Below are 21227 nucleotides of genomic sequence, written 5' to 3'. Positions count from 1 at the left end.
TTGTTGAATGTAATAATTGTCCAGCTATTGAACTTTCTTACAAAAAATATATCAATATCAAGTCACTGACATTATGTAACGATGGAAGAAATATTACATCCTAAAAGTGTAATAATAATATTTCATTTGCATTGTGTTTTTAAGGTTCCAGCTGTCCTAGTCACCCTTGAAGATGCACAGCCTCCCCCGTGCCCCTGGCAGTTGAGATTCACTACTGGAAGCAGAAGTGGACAGCATCCAGCAACCTCCAGGACAACGTTCATGAAGCTCGAAAATACACCAAGATCTTTCCCAAATTTGCAACCCTTCTTCAGATTCTTCAATGTCTGTCAGTAACAACATGCACAGCGGAAAGATCATTCAGTGCACTGAAACGTCAAAAAAACTCACTGCGTTTGACAATGACAAAACCAGCCTATCCATCCTACATATACACAAAGATATTTTCTATTTTTCCCTCAGCCCCACACAGCTATGGCACTGGAACTAATTAAAAAGTAAGGAGTTAACAACGCATCCCTAAAACAGATTAAAATGAATAAAACTGTAGAAAAAATGTATCCTTTATTACGCCATTCATTTAATAAAGAGATCGCACATAGGTGTGAAACTGGACGTAGATTATAAATAATAGAATAATTGAGTCTTATTCTGAAAGTCTTGCCAATATCCGAAAACACTTTTACTTTATTAGTCAAATACCGGAAGAAGATAGCTTTCAAATTGTTCTTCATCCGCTCGTGCTCACGGAAAAAATCCGCCATTTTTCTGTTCTCGCAGACGCAGTTGTTGGTTGCTCTCTTATTCGACAAAATCAAACCACGGTTTCGGATTGAAATCTACTCCTTTTGCGAATAATAAACACTCAAATCCGCGAGAAAAAAAATGTCCAACGAGCAGGCTGAAAGTGTGACCGAGAATGTTGGCCAACAGCAGCAGCAGCCGCCGCTGCAGCAGCAGCAGCAGCCGGGGTGAGTCCATTCATCTAATGTCTTTTGTTGACTCGTTGACGAACGTTAGCTGGGCGCATTCCAGTGAAAGACACCCACGAACGTCCCATTAAGTGTGTCAATTCCGCAGCATCCAGCCTAGAAATAGGAGATGAAGCGGTTGTGTACGTAGCTCGACGTCGTATACTTTTATTTGGTTAGCAGCGCATTGATGTGGTGTGTTAGCGGCCTGTTCATCCTTGGAGAGAAACGAAGCCTTAAACACAAACCAACGACAGAAGTACACCGCTGTGTGTCGAAGTTCAAAACGTGCATTTTATTAATTTACCAATTTATAGATTAACTTAACATTAGGCCCTTGATTGGTAATGGGTTGTGATCTAAAGCAGGCCCATTAGCCTAACCTTAAGAGCGGCCTTACAATGCGACTTGGCTGCAGGCTTCTTAACCATGCCTCCATTTATTCTGGCCTCAGTATCTGTATGAGAGTAAATCTAAACTAGGTTTAAGGGCCTTTAATTTCAAGGGACTCGCTGTGTTTTCACAAACCGGAACTACAAACATAATAGAAATTCTAACATCCTCAACTTTAGGTTTTAGTTTGTTACTAATTGATTGACTCTTTACTACGACTAATGATCCTCGTTATCTGGAAAGAAAATATTTTACACCTCTTAAGTTTTACTTCAGTTTTATCTCACTTCTCAGTACTTAAACATGAGGGGGACCAGATGGATTAATTGAAGATGCCATTCATGTGATTTTTAACTATTTTGTCAAATCTACAATCTCCTTTAAGTCTTCACACTTATATATGACCTACCAGTTTGTTTTTGTCAAACTTTCATTAACATTAATTTCAGTTGATATTTTAAGAAATATACTTTTAAGCCAATATCCTCGGGACTTGGCTTTCTATTATGTACAGCTCTTTACTCAGTGTTAGTTAACAGTTTGTTGACATCCAAGTTTGTGGGTTTTATTTACAGAATTGTTCTTCAAAGGTTACGCATTACATTAACAATTTTCTTTTGTTTTTTTTATAGAGAAATGAATGGAAAAGCTAAGAATGATTCCAATGCAAGCAGGAAGGAGAGGCCCCATAAGAGAGGTGGAGGTGGTCGCTTCGAGCCCTATGGAAATGTGAACAAAAGATACCGTGTGTTTGTCAGCAACATCCCGTATGACGTAAAATGGCAAGCTCTCAAAGACCTGATGAAAGAAAAAGGTAAGGTGTTTGAAAAAGAAAGTGACTCATGTCACTTATGGACATGATAAAAAAAAAAACACAGAATGACCTTCAGGGTCATTTTATTTGACCTCAACAGCTTTTCAAGGGCTCGTGGAAGTTGCTTGAGAGCTTGTGGGAGTTATTTGGAACAATGGTTTTGGACACCGTCCCCAATTTGTCCGAAAACTGAGTTGCTGCAGACTGGTACAAGTGTGGTGAATCTTGAAGTTGACCATTTTATGTCTTTAATGAGATCTTCCAAACCTTTTGAAGTTTTTGAGAAGTTGTGGTTGTACTTGTGTAAAGCGAGTCCACTAACGGAAAAATCCAATGGCTTGGGATAATGAACAAGATGTTTTCTCCAAGAAATCCATGATGAAAACTCAACAGTATATTGTGATGTATAAATTGGACAACTGCAATTCAGCAACTTTGATTTTCATCAAGGTTCGTGTCAACTTATTCACTTAAATTAATAGTTGTTTAGTTTTGGGCCTTTGGTCTTTGATGTATTACTGGTAATGCATTAAATTGGCATTTACATCATGTTTAAACATGTGTTACAGGTATTATCCTTGTCCAAAGGAAGGGCAGGAATTCGTGCTGTGAAAACTGACTGTGGAGTTAAATTGCATTTTCTTTTTTAGGTGCGACCTTGACAAGCAAATGTTAACTCGGCAGATCTCCATGTTGTGCCAAACAGCCTTGTGCTGGGGATTTTTCTGGGGTACAGGTCTACAAAATGAAGCAGCTTCTTACGCACTGTCCTTGTCTCTAGAGGTTTGGTCACTGGTGTCCATTTGTTGAACAGACATGTGACCATGGTACGCAGCTTGGCTGTCGGTAGATGCTGAATCAAAATTATGATTGTGCATCTCAGTAACAGGGCAACATTATGAATGGGGTGTAGTTAGACGTTTCTCTTTTTGAAGAGCTTATTGTTATGATTATGGTTAGCTCTCCAGTTGAAGGTTTCTTCTTAGGCTCGTGGCCAAATGATCGATGCGATAGTCTAAGGTTTAAAATGTCGATATCTGAAAAAGTATGCTCAGGTTTGCAATGAAATGGGCTGAGGAAACGAGTAAGTGTTGCCAACTTGAAATCATTTGGTCAAACCTCTTCATGTCGGAGGTGGTGTTCACGGCATTATATCCAAGTAGGAAGCCTGTTGGCCATTTCAACAGTTGTTGTCCTCAGTCTACTGCTTTGGGCATTTTGGGAGAATTCTAACAAGGGCAGACTAAGAAGTCATTTCTTTTCTTGATAAAAGACAAAAGCTTAGTTTTTGTAGACCTGTATCATTGTGCTGCTGAGGTGCTGGGGGTGAAGGCTCAGGACTTGCCGTTGGAGCTCACCGTCAACGGCCGCCCTACTTGTGTTTCTGCTCTAAACCCCCATTATTCTCTCGGCTTCTCTCCCCTTGGTGTGTGTCATCTCTGGAATCTGATTTGTAGTGGGTGAGGTAACGTACGTGGAACACTTAATGGACGCAGAAGGCAAATCAAGGGTAAGTGCAAATACACAAATAAAACTCATAAATAAGCCTAGACAAACTTGTGTTTGTCAGCTTTGGTTTTCTTATTTAAATTGTTGGAAATTGTTCCGATTCAGAAACTTGGTGGAGTGCGAGTTGGTCATCATGTAGGCGTGTTTATTTGGCGTCTGTGGCACTGACTTGAGGCCATCCTGACTTTGTAGCCACTCTTGGGAATTGCAGTAGCTGACAGCGTTCCTTTTGGTTGCTGGATTTGCTTCTTACGATCTCAAGTGGTCTCGTCCGTAGAGGTTGTCAAGGCTGGTAGATGGTTGTTAAACATCATCCATTCACAGAACTGCTCACTGGAACAGTTGCCTCATCTATCTTAGTACTGGGGAATTTTTATCTCATTGTGGATTTTCTGTTATTGGATGTTGGAAAACGATATTTTCTACACTTTGATTGTATTGTTTGTTATAGGGAGAAAAGAATACCGGATCTTGTAATGTAACACTATTTGGAAGCACAGAGTTCTGGCCAAGACTGTAGACATCTGCTTTTCACCTTTGAATTGTGCATGAAAGTGTTGATATTGCTTCATTTGCTGAATCCCATTAATCTTTTTTTAGAATAAAAAAATACTCATGTTAATTCAAAATGTTCTTCACTTTTGTTGCATCCTGCTCTGATGACTTCAATCAATGAAGGGTTGTGCGTAAGTATTATTATTATTTTTTTAAATCAAAGTTACAACCTCTCATTAGAGTGTAGGGATCAACAACAAATTTTTCTACATGAATAAATGTCTTTGCTTTCAGTGTTGTTGAGTTCAGGACTGAAGAACTAATGAAGAAAGCAGTGGAGAAGGTCAACAAGCACAGCTTTAATGGACGGCCCCTGAAAGTGAAAGAGGTGAGTCACAGAACACAAAAACACGCTCTCAATACTGTCCTTCTGACCAAAAGCTTACCTAAGTAATATTTTTATTTTCTTTCTAAGGATCCTGACGGTATGATTGCTCAGAGGGAAATCAACAGGGCCCAAGGTGGTCCTCCAGGTGGCCATGGAGGCATGGGAGGCATGGGAGGGCATGGAAGCATGGGAGGCCATGGAGGCATGGGTGGACATGGAGGCATGGGAGGTATGGGTGGAATGGGAGGAATGGGTGGTATGGGAGGGATGGATCGCATGGACCGCATGGACCGCATGGGGCCTGGACCAAATGGCCCCATGGTCAGTATTCCTCCAAGCTTGATGAACAACCCCAACATCCCTAATGAAGTCATCCATGGTCTCCAAGCTGGCAGGATTGGCAGCACTGTTTTTGTAGCAAATGTGAGACCCCTAGATTTTTTCTACAAATTATTCTGAAGTACTCGTATAGCAAGCAGAGTAATGACTGTTTGTCCTGTGCCCACAGCTGGACTACAAAGTGGGATGGAAAAAGCTGAAGGAGGTGTTCGGCATGGCAGGCATGGTGATCAGAACTGACATCCTGGAAGACAAGGATGGCAAAAGCAGAGGAATGGGAACTGTAACATTTGAAATGCCAATTGAAGCAGTCCAGGCCGTCTGTATCCTCTGAAAAGTTTTGCTTTTGGTTTTTATTTTTTTAGGCGCCGTCGTTGACATTCATTGTTTCAAAGTTTACAGTATTATTTTTCCTCAGTGATTTCACAGCTATGTTCAATGGGCAGCTGTTGTTCAACAGAACCATGCATGTCAAACTGGTGTGTTGCCTTCACTGCATATAAGATCTACCTCTCGAAATCCAGATCAACGCAGTCTTAATATTTTTGTTTTTGTTTTTATTACAGGATGAGAAATCCCTCCCTAAAGATTTTGGCCCCCCAGAAAGGGGGGCACCTGCTCTTCCACGTAAGGATATGCCATTTACTACTTTGGGTTAGTAGACTTGATTCAAAGGAAATCTGTATAACTTACTTAGAAGCCAGCATTATGTCCCCAAGTGTGACATATTAAAGTTCTGTTTCACGATAACATGTAATTAGTCTGACTTTTGTGTCAAACATTCCTGTCAGTGAAGATGCTGTTTACTTCAGTTTTGTTGTATGTAGCATAGAGGATGGTCGATGAATTTCTAGTGTGGAAACAATTCCATTTCGGGCATCTTGAGGTTTGAGTGCTTTCTGTGTGGGTTTTAATACAGATTGTCGGAATGGTTGTGAATGTTTTTTTGAAACCATCTTTCATGGTATCCAGGTGGCTTGAGTGGGGTTGGTTTGGGCCTGGGACCCGGCGGACAACCCATTGATGCTACCCAGCTCAACAGAGGAGGTGGTAGTAGTGGTGGTAGTGGTGGTAGTGGTGGTGGTGGCGGCGGAATGGGCAACATGGGCCCTGGAGGCAAGTAAAACCACTGTGGTGTTGTCAAACCTCTTGATGGAAAAAACACAAGTAATCTGATGCTCATCTTCACCGTTTTTACGTGTAGGCATGGATGGGATGAACTTTGGCAACATGGGAGGTCGTATGGGGGGAGGTGCGTAGCTGTAGCCTTTGATGGATCTCAAAATGTGCAATTAATTTTTTTCTTTCTTTATGATTCATACCTTGTATAACCCTTCATCTGTCTTTCAAGGAATGGACAACTTTGGAGGAATGAACAACGTGGATCGTTTTGGATCCTCTGGAATGGGCAGAATGAATGGTAAGAGGGTGTTTACTAGTGTGTTAGCACTCCAAAGCAAGTGTGGAATACTTTAACATTTGTTGGATGTTTCTAATGGTTTCCATCTTTTGCATTGTCAGAGATGGATCGTGGGATTGGTGGTTCTTTTGACAGGGACTTTGGGCGTAATGAAATGGGAATGTCTCGCAATAATTTTGGAGACTCCTTTGAAAGAGGAATGGGTTAGTATGTACAAGAATTTGTTTGAAAGCCCCTGTGATGTGTAAGTTCGATTGGTGATCGCTTCTTTATTTTCTTTCTGCTGGCTCCTTTGTATAGGAAACTCCCTGGGTATGGACCGGATGAGCTCAGGCATGGACCGTCTGGGAGGAAACATGGACCGCATGGGAGGGATGGATCGGATGGGCATGGACAGGATGGATCGAGTGTCTGACCTGGATAGGCTTGGCTCTGGGTTTGACCGGATGGGCTCGGGAATGGACCGGCTGGGGCCCAGTATGGACCGGCTCGGACCCAGCCTGGACCGGATGAGCTCCAGCATCGACTGCCTTGGCCCAGCTGGGTTTGACCGTCTAACCCCGTCTTCGATGGATCGCATGGGTACCAGCATGGACTTTGCCTCCCCGATGAGTATAGACCGCATGAGCAACAGTGGTCTCGACCGAATGGGCGGCAGCTTTGACCGTATGGGCTCCACCGGGGGACTTGACCGCTTCCCCTCTGGTGGACTCGACCGGATGAGCTCTGGCATGGACCGGATGAGCTCTGGAAGTGTCGGTGGTCAGTTTGACCGGTCCAGTGATTTGGATCGAAGCTTTGGTGGAAATTCCTTTGGAGGAGCTGGACCTGGAGGGCCTGGAATTGGTGGAGGCAATGTGAGGAAGGGATGCCAGATCTTTGTCAGAAATGTAAGTGCTCACGTTAACTGAAGCTTAATGGATTTGAAAAACATTTCATTACATGATTTTAACCAATTATGACTTGTTGTTTTTGTGTAGTTGCCATTTGACTTCACCTGGAAGATGCTGAAGGATACCTTCAACACATGTGGTAACTATTTTCTTAGTCCGTCAAGATAGCCCTGGTCATCTTGCTGAAAACATTTCAACACTTGACGTTGTTATTCTCTCTGAAGGCATGGTCCAGTATGCTGATATCAAGATGGAGAATGGCAAGTCCAAGGGCTGTGGTGTGGTCCGCTTCGACAACCCTGAAACTGCTGAGCGTGCCTGTCGTACCATGAACGGCTATCGGCTGAGTGGAAGAGAGATCGATGTTAGGATCGATAGAAACGCATAACTTTTTTGTTTTTTAGTTCTGGCATTTTTAGTCCCCGACACCAAACATTTGGCATCGTCTGAAGTGTTCTTTTCTTTATTTGGTTATTTAGCTATTTGTCACGGTAGAAATGTTATTTCAGTCAGCAATTTGTTACAGTGAAAGTGTTGGAATGTCTTCTGAAATCTCACTGTTTAGTGACCAAATGATTTTTTAGACTTGTTTTACCTTTGATTGCTTTTGATCTGTAATTTCATTTGATAAATAAACCTGAATATTTCAGAGAAGTTTACTTATTGTGCTTTTTCTCTTGAGTTATAATGCTACTTGCCATCACACAGGAAAGTGCTTCTTTGGTTTAGCAACCATGAAGACACATTTGATGAAGTGGTGGCCTTTATTAACTTTTGTCTTTCGTGCCCGTTTTTTTTCTCAAAAAAGGCTTGTCTTTTACAGCAGAGTATTTTGTCTCTGTGGCAAAGCATTTCTGATGACTTCTAAAGCCGATCACCACATGCAACTGGGAGCATATGAATCACTTAATTAAACCACATTTTCACAGAATACAACAAATGCTTCATTGATTCTTGTCAAAAAGAAAAACAATGGACATGGCCTCCATAGGAATGTGCTGTATCCATCTGCTGGGGGTAGTTTGAGGTTTTGCTCAAGGACACTTTGGCGGTTGTGGTTTAAATTAATTTTGAACAAGATCTTCTCAAGGCACTTTTACAGAGAAAAACTGGACATAGGCAACAGTGGAAAGACAGAAACTCAATTTTAACAGGAGTAAACCTTTGCAGAACCAGGCTCGGAGGTTTAAAGGGAAAGGGATAGGATAGAAAGAGCAACAAGCAGCAAAGAGAAATCCACTTGCTCCAGACTTGATGGGAGCAGAAGTCTCTGGTCAGTGATGCTACAGGAAAGTACAGACAGGATTGAGAAATAATAATGGGTTAAAGTGTGAAAATGAATTGAGGAAAAAAAGATTTCAAAAGTATGATTGATTAGTAACTAAGATAAGTGAATTGTATGCACTCTGGTAATGGTGCAATATTAAATCATGCGGCTATAAACCTGAAATACAAATTCAATTATTTCCCGTGGCCTTCGTGTGTAGAATTTACATGTACCTATAAATGTCTGTTTTAACCATCCTCATATTGGACGGGCACCTTGTTCAGGATGTACCCTGCCTTTTAGTGCAGGTCTGCTGTTACAGCCTCTTAACTCAAATAAAGTTGGCCACATAAATAGATGTTTGATTCCAGGAAGAATGTGCATGTACCTATGTGGGCTTTATTCTTGTACTTCAACCAAAAAATTCATGCCCCTTTGTGCTAGTTGATGAGAATAAGTGGGAGGGGCCCACCTCACCGGTTCACGAGGTTCAATGTATGAGCACTTTGGACCCGCCCACCTCGCGTGGACGTGAAAGGTCACTTCCGGAAGAAGGTCATAGGCAGGCACCGCTTTCAAGATGGCGACCCCCGTGTGTCAGTGTTATCAAGTGAGTGTTTGGACTCGTCTTAAGTATAAGCCTGTGAACGCATTTGAATGTCAAAAGAAGAATTTTAAGGATTCCTCCATTGAACAGTCAGTCTTACGGCTCCAGTCTTTTACCGCGTACCTCGTAAACGTAGCGTTAGCTCCCAGAATTAGCTCCGCGAGTATGAACACATGCAGCCGGTGTTTGGACCTCCACGTCTCCGACAGTCATAATAATGAGATGAACTCGTGAGATTTCAGTGGTCCAGTCTCGTTAGGTATGATGGTGCATTTGTAGTCATTGTGCAGCTCTGGTAATGTTACGTAAACATGTCTGTCAGTCAGAAAACCTACGTTTGCACCTGTAGCATGTCTTTCACAAGATCCTCTGTTCTCCAAGTACCTTTCATGAAATATCTCGCAGGCTGGGGTTTAACTTCACATGGTCTGGCTGCATGGTTTGTCAATTTACAAATCCTTATAGACAGTTAACTACAAAGAGAATCATTGGTCGTTTTGACAATAAGCCCCTCACTGACTCGTGCGTAGCCATTCAGGTAAAGTGAGTGATTCACGTTATTTTCTGGAATATGCACTACTCACAAAAAGTTTGGGATATTTGAATTTCGGGTGAAATTTACTGAAAGAAGTTCATACTACTGTGTTTTTATATGATCAACGTAGGCTTTTAGGTAGAAGCATGCAATGGAGATTTCCTAATCTAAAACAATTTATTAAAACAAAAGCCATCAACAGTGGTGGGTGTACCACAATAAGAAAAAATGTCAATGTCTCATTATAACTTGTCATGTGCCCCTGAGCATCAATACAGCTTGACAATGCCGTCTAATGCTGATCACAGGTTGACTTATTGTCTGCTGAGCATGGCTTCCCGCAACTGAAGTGATCCCAGAGGTTTTCTATGTGAATCAGGTCTGGAGAAAGTGCAGGACACTGGATTTGAAGTTCCTCAGTCTTCAGCAGTCGTTCCCTAATAATGCAACCTCCATGAGCTGGAGAATTGTTGTCCATGGAGATGAGATTTGGCCTGTCTTGTTCATGCAGGGCACCATGACTGGATTAATGATGTTATCTAGGTAATATGGACTTGTCACTGTACCATTCATAAAGTGTAGGGCAGTTCTATATTGACGAGACACACCTGCCCACATTGTAGCACCACCACCACAAAAGGTCTTCTGGTGACAACATTGGCTGATGCATAGCGCTCACCTTGTCATTTCCATTGTTGCTGGCAGCCATCAGTTCTGCTCAATGTGATTGGATTCATCAGAGAACAGCATGAGGGCCACTGGTCCCTTTTCCAGTGTAAATGCTCCCTGGCCCATGCAAGAGGTTGACTCCTGTGTCTGGTGTTGCGGTCAGTTGACCATTGCAGGTCGTCTCACGCGCAGAACATGCTGATGTAAACGGTTTCTAATGGTCTGACGTGTCACTTGCCGCCTCACTTCCCTGAAATATGTCTGGAGTTGAGTGGCATTCATCATCCGTTTCTGCAAGGCATGAAGCAGTCATCAGTGAGGGATGTGGCCAAAGGACGTCCACGTTTATGTCTTTCTGTGACTCTTCCAGTTTCTCTGTATCTCTGTTCAATCTGCTGATGACACTCTGACACCCAAACGCCAGTGGCCACTTCTGCTGAGAACATCCTGTTTAAAGCCTCGCAATGGGGACGTACTGTTGATCAATTGTTAGGTGTTGTCTTGGTGTCATGGTGTTAAAATGTGAACAACATGATGAGGACTGTGTAAATAACAATTTCTAATTGAACCAGAAAATTTAAGGTGACAGGAGCATGATAATATGTGACTGTGGTAAAAGCCAGGCGCACCCTGAAAAGACCCCTTACTTGATTTATACAGAAACACTCACTCACTCACTCACTCTCTATTGTTATTGTTTTTTAAGTCTCACTCCTCATTCTCTTTTCTAGGTATGTATAAGAAGAAGTCTGACATTGTTCCCTTCCTCCTACCTGCTGCTTCCCAACAGACCCCATGCCTACAGGAGGACACATTGGCTCTTCACAAGCCGGGCACAGGTACCAACACCTGACACCGAATGTGTCTCGGTCATATATCTCTCTGGAGATCCTGTGGTTGCATCTTGCAGGATGTGCAAGTTAAAGTAGCCACGTACGTATTTCTACAAGTAGCGCAATGTAATTCACTTTCAGAAAATTACTTAATTAGCTCAGACTTTCACACGATTCTTATTTTCTTTTAATAATCCAACCAAATATGTTATAAGCCCATACCCCTTCAGTTATATGTAAAAAAAATTTATAAAAATCTTAACTTATGAATGAATGAATAATGGAACGGAAACGTGTATAAGGAATGACGTGTATTTCTTAAAGCAATTATTTCAACTGAAGACACCTTCATAGTTTTTATGTTGCTCCATATTTTCCCCGTCCAGACACTGGGCATGGAGGAGTTGTTAACCAGGTACAAAAATACTTTGGTCTGAAATTGATTAAATGAGGACAGACCCAAACCCTTTTTCCTGCTACATAGTCTTTAGCACATAATGAACATGTTGCACTTTGATTTTAGTCTGATAGATCCTCTTATATCAATTTTAATGATCCTAATCTTGTGCTCCTGTTTTACATCATCCAGGTCTCCCAGTCACCTCTTCTACAGGTGAGGTATTTGTCGGGGGAAAGAGGTGGTGGCAGAAAAGGTTTCCTGGGGGAGCTGTTGGACAACATCAAGCAGGAGATGAACAAGAATAAGGAAATGAAAGAAAACATCAAGAAATTCAGAGAAGAAGCCAAAAGACTTGAGGAATCCGATGCTCTACAACAAGCGCGGAGAAAATATGTAAGTGTGTAAAATATATACCGGTAAATAAATACATTACTTTGTGTTGATGTCTAATGCCATTTTTTCCTTTTTCACTAGAAAACTATAGAGTCTGAAACGGCAAAGACCTCTGAGATTCTCAAGAAGAAGTTAGGAAACATCTCTGAGACCGTTAAAGAGGTCAGTGTGATTTACTGTATCTGTTCGCCAAACAAGATGGCATTTATTTTTTACCGTCACATTGTTCTATAAGTCTACCTTTCAAATGTGTAGACTTGTCTTATTATATGGACAGGGTTTAGAAGAAGTCACCCGCACTGACATTGGAAAGAAAATCAGAGAAGGAATGGAGGAAGCCGCCAAAACAGCAAAGACCTCTGCAGAGAGCGTCTCCAAGGGCGGAGAGAAGTTTGGGAAGACCGGCGCTTTCAAAGCAATATCACAGGTAAACGCTCCCAAAACATTTTTTCTCATCACATATTTTAACTTCTTTTTGTCCAAAAGGATTTTTTTCTTGTCGGTGCTGTTTGGAATGAAGTGTTAAACAAGGTTTTTCTGTCAAGAGTATTTTATTGAGGCCTCACGAGACACACCGAGAAAACAGAGTCACAGATGAGTCAGCCCCAGAGTGTGTGTCCCAAGTTGCGCTTCGCGACTTTTATCAAATCTGCGAAGTAAGCGAGCAGGGGAGGGAGGGTTGGAAGAAACAACAGACAATTTACCTTGACATTCACACAAATGCCCTTCCGTTCCCACCAGATAAGGCTTTGCTGGGAAAGGGAGGGAAAGGACTGTTTGCTAGTGTAAAGTCAGGGAAATAGAAAAGCGTCTGTGATAACAGAATATAAAGCAGTTTGTTTCAGGGATTTTCCACAGTGGTAGAGACACAAGAGAACATAAAATCCATTATAACAGAGTATAGCACAAAGCGTCATTTTACCATGACAGGATATAATACGATATATACATTAAAGAAACTAAACATCAATGAGCACATTTGGGATATTACCTCATTATAGGCTGCAGGTGTTATTTAACAAAGTGGTTCACTTACACAATGAAGCTCTGTAATGATGAACCCAGACTGTCCAAACTGAAACCCTCATCTCTTGTCTATCTCCTGTTTTCAGGGCATGGAGAGTGTGAAGAAAGAGATTGGTGACCTGGGCCATACAGGTCCTTATCGGCCTCCAGCCAGACTCCGGAAAAGGAGTGAATTCTCCTCTAAGGGATCAGCGGAGGACAGCAGGGTCTACGAAGCCAATGAGTACGTGAGTGCCCTCTGCCTGCCCGAATCCTGAGTGAGTGGGTAAAAAAACTTCCAGATGTAGAAATGACTATTACCTCTCACTTTGCCCAATACAGCCTTATACGTTTCAATATCAACATAAGAAATAGATCACAGAGCGGAAAGATTGACAACTCAGAATCACCTTCCTGACTTCATCATAAGTCCTTTATCAGGGCAGCAGTACTAAATCCTGGTACCGGAGTGCCATAATCATGTATCTTTTCAATGCCTACCTGCTTTGACACTCTGTAATCCAACAAGTCATCAGAAATGTTTATAATAAGCCACTCATAATTGTGATTATTCAGTTTTGAAATTTGACCAATGGTTTTTCTTCAGGGAAGCTATGGGTGTGGTCCTCCACAAAGACTCTAAATGGTACCAGCAGTGGAAGGACTTCAAAGACAACAATGTGGTCTTCAACAGTAAGCAATTATTCTCTTTAGTGCCATGAGTATATCCATTGTGTGTTTTCGTTTTTGAAAAGTTGCAGCAATTCGCTTATGGGATATCAAGTCGTGAATGTATTAATAGGTGTTCCTTGCTTATACTTAACATTGAGTATAATGAAACATATATGTTATAAAATATGAGCTATACTGTTCTGTTTAGCAAAGTGGTTATAAATTGATTGCTTTATATATATTTCATGTACACGGGGCTGCACATAGCTGGTATGCATGCGCTGCCAAAGTCAATACTACATACCATAAATGAAGTCATGTATGTATACTGGGGCAGTAACGCTGACTCATTTATTCTAAAGCGTTTCTGACTCTGTGAACTATTGATAATACTGATACGTCTTTAGAGACAACAAATTAAGCGGGTACTATGGCAAAGAAGCAAAAGCCAATTTTAAGAAAAGTACTGAAATGTGAGAGATGGGCCATTCGCATCCATGTCTGAAAAACAAATTAGATGTGTTTTAGACGGTGAAAACGAATTCAGTCATTATTAGTTTGAGAACAATGAGAAGAGGTAAACACTGAAGATATCTCTGTAAAGAGGCTATAATCCAACCATCTGTCTTCTGTGACTCTTAATCCTGTTAAGGGGAGTGGGGCGCTGGAGCCGATTTCCAGCTTACCGTGGGTGAGGGCAGGTTACACCCTGGACTGGTCACCAGTCCATCACAGGGCAAACACCCAGAGACAGACAGACCACACACACACACACTCACATTCACACCTAGCGGCAATTTCAGGTGACCAATTATCCTCACGTGCATGTCTTTGGACTGTGGCCAGTATTTCAACCTGGACCTTCTTACTGTGAGGCAGAGCGCTGAACCCACCACTGCGCCACCGTCCAGTTCTGGGGCTATAGTGTAGGCGTGTATAACACTGATGTGAAATGGGGACACTTTAATAGAGATCAAATGGGGTTTTGTCCAACGTTGCTGAATTTTGAGAACATCTTGACGATAAATCTGGGAACATCACAAAAAGCCAAGTTTATGTGGTCTTTATCAAAGTTATCAAACCTGTGTGAAATACATGTGTCGTTTCTGAGCTTGAGCGGTGAACAGCCGAGTTTATGAGGCTGCGGTTAATGAACACTTGCTGACAGTTAATATGGCGCACTGCTGATTGATGATATTAAGTTTGCACTGAGGGGCTTTCAATATTTGCATCTCCAAGTGGTAGTTAGGGGGGCAGTATCAATGAATAATAATCCTTTGGCAAAGTGGCGATTACCTAGGTTGGAGTTCGGACAAATTGCCTAGTCAACAGTTTTTAATTGATGTTGTTACTTTGGCAGCGTCGGCATTTTTTCTTTTTCTTTTTTCTTTTTGCATAAGATTGGTTTTTTGGGACCAATTCACCGCCTTCCAATTACACTACATATGTACAGCAGGACTGTCTCACACATATCTGATCTTAAAGTGTCAAAGCGCCTCTTCAGCAACACTCAACCGAATAACACAGTTTATTTTAGTACTGTACTGAGGAATTAGGTGTTGCAGAATAAATACAGACGTGGCGAAAGCTCACATTCTCATCCGTATTAATGATGCATTAATCACTTCCTTTTTGCTGAGCCTCAGTGTAAAGCCGTGTCGTTTCTCACTCTAACAACAGATCCTGTGGGGGGGGGAAAGGCCATTTTTTGAATGATTACGTTCATGTATAAATTCAAGGTCTGACTCACTCTCCTGTGTTCACTGCAGGGTTTTTTGAGATGAAGATGAAATACGACGAGAGCGACAACGCCTTCGTCAGAGCGTCTCGTGCCGTCACCGACAAGATGACCGACCTTATAGGTGAGAGGTCCCTGGCTTGACCGTCTGCATTGAGCTTCCTCAGAGGAGTTACATGAGAGAAAGAGTAAATATCACATTGGGGCACTTCAAAGTGAAGAGATAATTTCACTCTATTAGTATTTAAATGAGAAAATAAGACTACAAAGGCGTATAGTGTAAATTTGGATTAAGGTGGAGCCGTCACTCCGTCATGCTGCACCCTGTTTGCTTCATGTCCATCTTGCATTTTGGTTCAATTCTGGATTCCCTGTACTTCATCTGATTCATAGGCAATACAGTCAAAACTATAGTTTGTCTCTGCAGCTGGCATCACTGGAGGATTTATCATGGCCCTGCATTTTAATTTGGCTTATTAAATTGATCACATTTGTTTTTTACTTGGATTTGCACAAATGTACACATTTACACCCTACGTTTAAAATGTCCTGTTTTCATAAATCGCATTGTGATTTGGTCCCAGCAATGTTGAAGAGCAGATAGATCTTTTAATAAGTATGATTTCCCAAAGGCCTGAGTGGAAGTATTTTTTTTATTCAAGTCCAGCTTTAGATTGAAGTCAATCTTCAAAATTCCAATTTTCACTTGATCTCATTTGATGGTTTTAAAAAACTTGTTTTGGCCATGTTACGCTTTGTTGACTTTCCATTATTAAATTCATCGACTTAACACATTGTTTTACCATTTAAAACTTACTTTCTGTTGATGTCAAAAGCGTTTGCAGGCTTTGCAAGCATTTTCGTTAATTTCATAATTGTGTTTCTGCTTCTCTTACTCGTGTGTTCTGGGCACGTGGGCACACAGGTGGGCTGTTTTCAAAGACCGAGATGTCTGAGGTGTTAACGGAGATTTTAAAAGTGGATCCCTCATTTGACAAAGATTCATTTCTCAAGCAGTGTGAACAGGATATCATCCCCAATATACTGGAGGTATGTTTATGTTTTAGACTGAACTGAGAGTGGTTGTCTATATGTAGTCTTTCTCTAAAGCATTAAGTTCAGTCTGAATGTTGTGAAAGGTTGAGCTAACCCCTGCAAATAAAATTAAACCAATAAGGAGAATATGAAATGCAAAGATTAAATGAATGTGGTTGGGTATGTCCTAAAAACTTTGTGATTTTTGAGTAATTTTCTGTTCTGGTGTCGAACAGGCGATGATCAGAGGGGAACTGGAGGTTCTGAAGGACTGGTGTTATGAAGCGGTACGACTTTTCTCTACTTTGTACCTTTTGTTTTGATCTGGCAGCCCTTCCTCGTGTTAAAAAAATGAATTGAATACAAAAACGTGTGAGAATACACTTTTTTTTTAAAAAAGACACGCGCCAGATGCACACGCCGATATATAATCTCAGTAGTGTGACATCACAACGCTGCATGGCCTTGAGTGAGAGTCACAGACATGATGGCGACAGATTGATAATCCTCATTCAGTTGAGCAGCAGTGATGTTGTCCTGCTTTTGTTTCTCCTACATTGTTGTTTCTAGACGTATAGCCAACTGGCACATCCAATTCAACAAGCCAAAGCCATGGGGCTTCAGTTCCACTCCAAGATCCTGGACATCGACAATCTTGATGTAAGCGAGTCAACTTTCTATAATGAACATCCAAGTTGTGTCTCTGGCTTATGATAACCGCGGTTTACAAATTGAGACTATTTCCTATTTGGTTTTAACAGGGTTTTCTTGGTTATTTCTTTAAACTGTTTTCCAGGCCGTAAAGTGTCTTTCCACTGTACAGTATTTTTTTTAACACTTGTTTATCAAATAACATCGTTGAACTATTCAATATTTTCTATTTTCACCACTGTGCTAGTATCACTACTGTCTATTTACGATCCACCATAGTAGTTTTTAAAAACCTCTGAAGTTGTACTAAAATACTTTGAAAACCCTAAGGTAATGTTTGAAAAAACAAATTTTGAAAAGTTTGATTTAGTCTAATAGAGCAAAATTAAATTAGATAAAGGGACTGATTGATGGTTCACACAAGTATTTATGCATTTTCTTCTCCAGCTGGCCATGGGTAAGATGATGGACCAGGGTCCCGTGTTGATCATCACATTTCAGGCCCAGTTAGTGATGGTGATCCGTAATACCAAAGGAGAGGTGGTGGAGGGAGACCCAGTAAGTCATACACCCAAAACTACAAACCACAATCAAAACAGCCTTGAATCCGTCAACCGACAAATAGTCACCGTGTTTTGAAACTATTGTGATAGAGATATGCTCTTATTTTGTCATATATATATATATATATATATATAAGTAGTGATTCTCTTGCACACACACACATATATATATATATATATATATATATATATATATATATATATATATATATATATATATATATATATATATATGTGTGTGTGTGCAAGAGAATAGAGCAATGATTTTATTGATTTAGAGTTCCAGAAAACTGTTTTGGCAATAAATCAGCCATGTTGCTCCATCGAGGAGGACACGTCAGGGACAGGGGGGACTTTCAAAGTGCTGAAGGCAGCAGCTCAGCTCAGCTCAGCTCAGCTCAGCTCAGCACAACTGGCACCTGTTCACTCGTCAGTGTATCAAGTAACTGCAGTAGTATTGATACCAGAGGTGTTGTTCTCTAGTTTATCTGTTAATTACTAATGTCTGGGCAATGAATGACCATCTTTTCAAAACTTGGATATGGTTTGATTCTGATTTAAAAACAAAATAAAGATCAAATCAGTACATCCTGAACACTATAACGAGACCGTTGACTAATGTGACCATATCTGGAAAGAAATGTAGCTCCAGTGAATTCCACCAAGTTTTAGCCTTGTTTTCTTCTTGCGTTGCCGTTATTTTATTTCTCCTCCCACGCCATTGTTAGTGAAACAAGTAATCGTTATTATTACGCCATGAATTGCTTGATGAAGTTTGGAAAAGCCAATTTGTATTTTTGAAAAACCCTTAAGTTGATACTCTGGATGCATGTAAATATATAACTCACCATGGCGTTTATCAGAGACACAAACACAATAAAATGCTCGTATTTAACTTGTCCGAAATCATAAATATCATATCATATTACAATTAATTGCGCTTACAGTAGATTTGTCCGTTTGTGTCTGTCTCAGGACAAAGTGCTCAGGATGATGTACGTGTGGGCTCTGTGTCGAGACCAGGAGGAGCTCAACCCGTACGCAGCCTGGAGGCTTCTTGACATCTCTGCCTCGAGTACTGAGCAGATCCTTTAAGACTCTTTGTGATATGCACAGAACGCACTCAGGCAGGGAGAGAACATACTGGACCTGGAGCCGGCGTCAAAGATGGGGAAGAGGAAGACGTGCAGGAATGGAGCACGAGCTGACTTCACCGCAAAAACACTGTAGAGTCACGTTGGACAACTCTTGGTGCTTTGCTGTGTCCTTTTTTTTTTTTTTTAATTTGGGACCTTTATCTTAAGTTGAATTTTCCATTGAATTCTTGAGTTGTTTCTGACAATCCCTAACACTCACACAGGGGGGCAGTAGACTACCAACGACATTCACTGAGACGATCTTCCCAATGACTCTTCAGGTCTAGTTATGATGTCCAATGCAGTTTAGCTTTTAGTGTTTAAAGAAGTACTATTAGTATTGAATACTAGCTCAGCTTGGTAATTGAAATCACAAGTTTTAAGGTGGTGTCAGTGTCTGAAAACTGCATTTCTTCCCCAGTTTGATCAGTTTTTTTTTTTAAATGTCTTTCTCTTCCTCTGAGGTGTTGATGTCTCTGTGACTGGTGGTAATGGTGCCAATCGGTGTTCTCCCACCCTTTCTCTGCAACCATTGTTATCCTTGTTTGTATGATAATCAGTCTGTAATTTTGAAGCTGTAACAAAGTCTATATTTATTATGAAAATGAAAGATGAAGGCTGTTTTCACATTAACAAAGTATTTTGAAAACAAATTTCTATTAAACTTTTTTTTAATCTTCCACCCTGCAAATGGTTAAGCTCAACATCAGATGTCTTGTGATTTCTTCTAGGGCAGTTGCTAATTATTTTTTTAATTAAATCCCAGAATGGGATTTCACAGTGTGCTGGGATATTTCCTTTGGGGGAAATGCAGCTTCTGGGTGATTTTTAGTTATATTTCCAGAGCAGACTTGGAGCACTCATTTCCCTTTGAGTGGAAATGAGCTTTCTATGCAAACCTGTTTGTTTTGCGGTTGAAACTGAATCTCCCAGGCTGCAAGACATCGTTGGGATGGCTTTCATTGTCTACGTGCTGCAGAGGGGTATAAACGATCACATCTTCAATTATTTGTCATTGAGGCCAAATTGCTCTCAGATTTGACATTACCTTGGTTCCTTGTCATCTTTAAGTTTCAACATTATTAGTTTCACCATGCAATTCTATGCAGCATTTTCTTGTAGTGTATTGTTTGACCTTCAGTGTTGTGAAGGGTTATCAGTCACTGCTAGTTGTGTTCAGTGTGCCATGTTATTGCTGCCCACATCCGCTCACTGTAGCTTCAGCAACACAAAACTCTGTTAAAGGAAATGTAGCACAATGAAGGTTGACAGTGGTAAATGGCAGCCATTCACTTTATCTATAGTCATCCTGAACATCTTTGAAAAGGAGTCGGTCTGCATGAACAAATACATTTCACCTTTACTTTAACTGCCTGTAACAAATTAGAGGAACAAAAACAAGTCTTTTACTTTTTTTTTGTAAACAGCCTGTGTATTACTGTATTCTTCATACCTGTTAGGCGGTGGGATATATTGTGTAAAAAAAATGAACATTTTGTCCTTGGAAGTTCATGTATTAAAAGCAGAAAAAGGCCCAAACATCAGTTTGACAAGGGCTAGATTGCGATAGCTCAATGACCTGGTCTACAGTGAGAAGCATCGGAAGTGGTTCAGGAAAGGAAAAGCTGATGACGTGATCACAGGTGACTGAGACTCATCGAGGCCTGTGTGGTCTGATCCAACGGAGAAGCTACTCCAGCTCAGAGTTGCTGTGTATTGTCAGGATACGGTGCATAGATTGCAGAGGGCACAGATTGTCTGAACAATAATAGACAGATGGTTATGTTTGGCCCATCTTGTTACTAAAGAGTAATATTTATAGGGCCACACGTGTTTTTGTCAACATTTAGTAATGTTTTGTGCTCATTGTGCAGCTGAAAGACGGTGGGATCACTTCCAGTGGTTGTCCATTGTATCAGATGTCAAACAGCTCAGAAGGAGTGCTGCAGAGCAGAAAATTATGAATGCGAAAGGAATCTCGAAAGGGCTTATCTCTTCTGCAGCAGGATTTATGACCCCAACCCTGGGTGAGAAGGTAGGGGGCGCTTACAAATAGAGCTTGCATCTTCTGTATTTGCCTGCATGAGTGCTGTATGTCCATCTGCACACAGACCAGAAGCTCTGCTGTTTCTGAGCTGTCCTGGATGATGGATTCTGACTTTTGCTGAACTGTGCTGAGCCTGCAGCTCCTTTCAGTAGTGCTCATTGCTCAGTATGCACCCCTGCAGCTTCCAAACAGACTGCCCCTCTCGCCCATGTTTAGAGGAACTGCTCCAAGAATTCCCTGCTGGAAACGGTGGTCAGCAGGATCCTGCTGGCTGACAAAACAGCTTTTGATAACATCTGACTGTTACTTGTATGCATGCCTTCACACTGAATATCCCATTTCAAATTGATTGGTAACCCCCAAACTGTGTGATCATTATCCCGCAGCCTTTTAGTGCCAACCAGAAATCAATCTGGTATTTTCTTGTTTGCATGTTACACGTACATGAATGGAT

The 21227-nt window shown here is 41.1% G+C and overlaps 2 protein-coding genes across 7 annotated transcripts; both read left to right on the top strand.

Annotated features, from left to right (window-relative positions):
- The first annotated feature begins 725 nt into the window (after positions 1-725).
- On the top strand, positions 726-8156 carry hnrnpm (heterogeneous nuclear ribonucleoprotein M). 4 transcript variants are annotated; one of them, XM_080473252.1, is made up of 16 exons: positions 747-971; positions 1997-2178; positions 3636-3688; positions 4366-4373; positions 4477-4570; positions 4658-4993; positions 5079-5232; positions 5339-5388; positions 5476-5536; positions 5882-6025; positions 6114-6161; positions 6261-6329; positions 6431-6532; positions 6630-7219; positions 7310-7361; positions 7447-8156. In XM_080473252.1, exons 1-16 carry the CDS (start codon positions 886-888, stop codon positions 7608-7610), a joined length of 2193 nt encoding a protein of 730 aa, XP_080329378.1. In that variant the 5' UTR covers positions 747-885; the 3' UTR covers positions 7611-8156. The 4 variants fall into 4 exon arrangements, with proteins under 4 accessions (XP_080329376.1, XP_080329378.1, XP_080329375.1 ...); XM_080473250.1 differs by lacking the exon at positions 4366-4373 and having other exon boundaries at positions 726-971; positions 3636-3692; XM_080473249.1 differs by lacking the exon at positions 4366-4373 and having other exon boundaries at positions 3636-3692; positions 5476-5563.
- Positions 8157-9047: 891 nt separating this feature from the next.
- On the top strand, positions 9048-19434 carry timm44 (translocase of inner mitochondrial membrane 44 homolog (yeast)). Of its 3 annotated transcripts, none has more exons than XM_080473256.1 (13): positions 9048-9099; positions 11091-11233; positions 11723-11926; positions 12008-12088; positions 12204-12353; positions 13039-13175; positions 13539-13624; positions 15373-15465; positions 16267-16391; positions 16613-16663; positions 16947-17036; positions 17475-17585; positions 18566-19434. In XM_080473256.1, the coding sequence occupies exons 3-13, from the start codon at positions 11825-11827 to the stop codon at positions 18683-18685; spliced, it is 1146 nt and encodes a 381-aa protein (XP_080329382.1). In that variant the 5' UTR covers positions 9048-9099; positions 11091-11233; positions 11723-11824; the 3' UTR covers positions 18686-19434. The 3 variants fall into 3 exon arrangements, with proteins under 3 accessions (XP_080329382.1, XP_080329383.1, XP_080329381.1); XM_080473257.1 differs by having other exon boundaries at positions 11032-11233; XM_080473255.1 differs by having other exon boundaries at positions 9054-9099; positions 11032-11139.
- The last annotated feature ends 1793 nt before the right edge of the window (positions 19435-21227 follow it).

Source organism: Lipophrys pholis (genome assembly GCF_963383615.2).
Source record: "Lipophrys pholis genome assembly, chromosome: 10".
Classification (NCBI taxonomy): Eukaryota; Metazoa; Chordata; class Actinopteri; order Blenniiformes; family Blenniidae; genus Lipophrys; species Lipophrys pholis.
Note: the sequence above shows the minus strand (reverse complement) of the source record. Positions and strands in the feature narration are given on the sequence as shown.

Coding starts and splice junctions, on each gene's coding strand:
- hnrnpm (XM_080473252.1), top strand. CDS start 886: ATGTCCAACGAGCAGGCTGAAAGTGTGACCGAGAATGTTGGCCAACAG. Junction 2,179..3,635: donor AGACCTGATGAAAGAAAAAG/GTAAGGTGTTTG, acceptor TCTGATTTGTAG/TGGGTGAGGTAACGTACGTG. Junction 4,994..5,078: donor GCACTGTTTTTGTAGCAAAT/GTGAGACCCCTA, acceptor CTGTGCCCACAG/CTGGACTACAAAGTGGGATG.
- timm44 (XM_080473255.1), top strand. CDS start 9,070: ATGGCGACCCCCGTGTGTCAGTGTTATCAA. Junction 11,927..12,007: donor AACAAGCGCGGAGAAAATAT/GTAAGTGTGTAA, acceptor CTTTTTCACTAG/AAAACTATAGAGTCTGAAAC. Junction 13,176..13,538: donor AGGGTCTACGAAGCCAATGA/GTACGTGAGTGC, acceptor GTTTTTCTTCAG/GGAAGCTATGGGTGTGGTCC.